Source organism: Octopus bimaculoides, chromosome 7 (genome assembly GCF_001194135.2).
Source record: "Octopus bimaculoides isolate UCB-OBI-ISO-001 chromosome 7, ASM119413v2, whole genome shotgun sequence".
Classification (NCBI taxonomy): Eukaryota; Metazoa; Mollusca; class Cephalopoda; order Octopoda; family Octopodidae; genus Octopus; species Octopus bimaculoides.
The window spans coordinates 62,848,359-62,852,725 of record NC_068987.1 but is presented as its reverse complement, the minus strand read 5'-3'; the positions used below and the strand labels follow the sequence as shown (position 1 = coordinate 62,852,725).

The window sequence follows — 4,367 nt, the reverse complement described above, 5'->3', positions numbered from 1 at the left end:
TAGAGTGGGAGAATTGTATTTTAAAATATGGAACGCCTCCGTTAGGCAAAGCTTGCAATTGGAGCGCTGGCCCTGGTATGGAGTTCCAGAATCTAAGATGGACCATTTTAAGGTGTATTGGGTATTTTTGTTTTTGAGGTGATGAATATGATTGGCTAATGTTGTAGATTTACTGTGTTTGTCGTATCTAAAAGAGTGCATATCTAAAAGATATATATTTACACACACACACACACACACACATATATATATATATATATATATATGCTAGCAGGTGTACCCGGCGTTGCCCAGTGCTGTTTGTTAAGTATGCCTGTTTGGTTATTAGACCATTCACGGATGCACCTCTGAACTGAATGAAAAAAATCATAATGGCAGATGTTCCCTGCATTTTTGATTTATTTAGTGCCATGGCCTAACATGCAGAGTCATACTTCCACACCATTGTCATTGTTTTCCATTGGGACAGTAGGTCGATGTGTCAAAAACCGGCAGCAATTGAGTTTATTTTCCTTACCACATAACTGCAGACATGTGTTGTTTAGCAGATGGAAAGGTTGAGCCTAAAAATATGACTTAAAGAGAAATAGTATATTTACTGTTTTGCTGGGTTGCACATACAACATTATCTGAACCAAAAATTTAACATGTGGCCAGTGCAAAAACGATGAAAAGTCTAGTATCTGTTGCCTACCTCACAATACGGAGAGCATACTGTGAAGATTACACTAATGAAATAAGGTGACAAGTGTATGGTTACCTGATGTTTTCCTGTTTGCCACATAGAGCAACATCTGTTGTTGTTTTTCCCCTGTAGTCTTTGTAGCATGCACAGCAGCAGTTACTGCAGCATCTCTTGTAAGTCGAACTGCACATTGTGCTGCAGTCTCTGCAGCTTGTGCAAGAGCAGTTGAGGAAGCATTTCTTGTAAGTTGAACTGTATGTTGTGCTGCAGTCTCTGATGCTCATGCAGCAGCAGTAGAAGAAGCATCTCTTGTTTGGCATACTGAACATTGCTTGTTGCTCTGGGCGGCTCTTTGCACAACAATACGTGCTAATTGATCACAATGCTACTCTTCACTTTCCCTTCTTTGCACTGAAGCCATCCTAAGTGCATTGAAAGAGTTCCTCCTGGTGGCGTCCTTGGCAGAGTCATTTGCACACATACGTTTACTTTTCTTTGCAGAATGTGTTTGCCAACCTATATTGGATCTTTTGCATCAAGGCATGGTGGAAAATTATCAGTTTACACAATAGAAAATGTCCTAAGGAAAAAGCAGTGAATGTGTCGCACCCAAAAAATAGTAAGATGTAGTTGGCAAAAATGTTAATCAAACAGACCAAATTAAAGATTTTAAATTTTGGGTAAGAGTTTTGAAGTAGCTAGTTTAGGTTGGAATAATTATATGAAAATGAGTGCTCACGTGAAAACAGAGGTAAATTGTAACTCACAAATGAATACTGCTGGCAGTACTGTGCAAGCAGTTGATAAAAGTTCACCACAGTTGACAAAGTAAAGTATTGATGTTTTCCAGCTAGGTGTGTGTCACATATTTGCACTGGCTCAAGCCAAATCCTTGGTGAATTGAGAGTAGTTTATTTATGTTATGGGTTTAGAATTTCGATGAAAAAATTACAAGAAAAAGCATCCTAAGTGAAAGAGAGCACACATGTCAAATTTGGTGAAATTTGGTTGAAAATTGTAGGAGTAGAAGTGGTTCACACAACACACAAACACAGACAGACAACTTGCTTTTTAATATATAAGATAGATTTCTTGAAAATCAACCACCAAAAGCCAAAGAAGACAAGAATACTAAACAATAAATACACATTATACACCTGGATCAGGAATGTGATCCACTCCATCCATGAACCACCCAGAAAGTAATAGGGAAATCTGAAAGCTCAAAAGTCTCATAGCTAGACAAAATAAGAAATTTACATCTAAAACCCCTAAGGCCTGAAGAAATCACTGAACTCACCAACATCTACAAATACTTATAGCATCATCAAATTTCCAGAACATGGGAGATGCCCAACAAGAATCCAAGTGAAGTAACATTGTTTGCAAATTGTTATCAGAATGTTTCCTAACTGCACCTGCTTTGATTGTACTGCTCAACAGATATGCATATGCAACTGATGATTATTGGTAGGTATCCAACTTACTGAAGCAATCTACAAATAGACTTCGTGCTATCTATACAGATTCAATTATTGTAATACAGTGGCTCAGCAATTTTGTTGATAACTGAACTGATAGATTTAAACAAGCTTGCATCAAAATTTGCATGGATCTCAGCAGTTTGCTACAACACCTTCTACATGTTTTATCAGGCTTCTGACAAACATATTTTAGGCCAAACATATATTTGAGTAGCATAAATATCAAGGTTGGTAGTGTTGGTTCAAAATGATGAATGTTAAAAGTGATCAATCACTAGCAAAACACCAGGAAATGTTGAAAAATTTCATGGATTCATTAACGACAATCATCATCTCTTACAAGACTGGAATCAGTTGTGGAGTCCACCAGAAGGTTAACATGGAAAACCTGGATAAAGAACAAAACGGTGAAGGTTCTAGATCCTTCATATTCACCTGACCTATGCCCCTGTGACTTTACCATGTTTCCTGCTAGGATCACCATGCCATGATGTATCTAATGCAGCGCCAGTATTTTTTTTACTGTTAGCCAAAGATGATACTCTAAATAGGTTTGTGCATTGTTTGATTTTCTTTACTATGTCTTTTATGTGAACTGTGAATGTTGTAAGTTCTTCTCATATTTTTGTTTTCTGCAAGCTTGAATCTTCTTCAGTCACTGCCGACTATAAAAAAAAATCACCCCTCAAAATCCAAACAGAAATACAGTACCCTAAAACCTGTACTGTACCAGCATCTGGAAAAAGACTATCTCTCCCATTCAGCTAAGGTAAACATAACAAATGCATATATACAGATCTAGCTGCTACATCAGTAAATTCGCTAGCCTGAAATATTGTACTGAGATGTATATCATCAACAATAAGTGCAGGAAGACTATCAACTGCCATTCTCTGATTGGAGCTACATTGCCTACCTCTGCTGTGGGTACCACCAGAATCTGTGGCATATAGAAATTAAGTGGAATGTAGACAGAGTGCACCATGGCCAAACAATTATACTGCCTACCCCTTCCCATCAGTGAGTGAAGCATTGTATGCAAGTAAGATACATAGTATAACTGGAAAGACAGCTCATAGATTGTACCTATTCATTCAGCTAATAATCTATGCACCACAAGACTGATCTTGGATTTTACATAAAAATAGTATTAGCTATAATGTATGCAGGAAACTTGAGCTATCATTACCATAAGCTATATATTTCCACACTACCAACACAAAACTTAAAACCTATATGCTATACATAACCACACACACACATACACACACACACACATATATATATATATCATATATAACACAAACTCTAGTACTACCATTATTACAGTTACAAATTCTCAGTAAACTACTTCCATAGTCTATATATCATAATCCATGCTTACCACTACTAATGCATGCGCATATTATCACTACCAAAACAGCAACACTTAGCAAACACCATCACCTCTAGCACCACCAATAGCACAGTTTATGTACGATTTCAGCATCACTTCAATCAATCACTTCTAATGAACGATTGCTCCCCTCACATCACAACAGGCTATACACACCACGACTGCCTGACACATATACCATTATCACAAAAAGAACAAAAGTAATTATTTACTTGCTACTTACACAAATACTTGGCAGAACCCATCCATTTCTTGCTCAAAGAGGACTTGATTAACTCTCCTGAAAATCCAAAGCCTATCATGAGGACCGAATACAGGGATAATTCACCATCTTGATAAATGCTGTACATGTTGCTGGATTGGTGAAATCCTATTTGGACAGAATCAAAAAAAGAAAACAAAAATATAGCCTGGAGTTTTCTTTATGATAAAAAAAAAAAATCATTCAGATAAATTTTGAAAATATAAATATTCACCATATATGTGTATATAGACATCTATCTACCTGCCTACAACCTACCTACAACCTACCTAATTACAAACTATCCTACTCACATACCTATTTGTCTGACTATCTATCTGGCCCATCCTCTCTCTCTCTCTATATATATATATATCATCATCATCGTTTAACGTCCGCTTTCCATGCTAGCATGGGTTGGACGATTTGACTGAGGACTGGTGAAACCGGATGGCAACACCAGGCTCCAATCTAATTTGGCAGAGTTTCTACAGCTGGATGCCCTTCCTAACGCCAACCACTCAGAGAGTGTAGTGGGTGCTTTTACGTGTCACCCGCATG

At 37.4% G+C, this 4,367-nt stretch overlaps 1 protein-coding gene across 1 annotated transcript in view; it reads right to left on the bottom strand.

Annotated features, from left to right (window-relative positions):
- The window catches only part of LOC106879156 (ceramide kinase), a 61,753-nt gene that overhangs the window by 26,812 nt on the left and 30,574 nt on the right, over positions 1–4,367 (bottom strand). Inside the window, exon 7 of the mRNA XM_014928595.2 lies at positions 3,789–3,935. Coding sequence (XP_014784081.1) covers positions 3,789–3,935 — 147 coding nt within the window. The remainder of the gene's footprint in view (positions 1–3,788; positions 3,936–4,367) is intronic.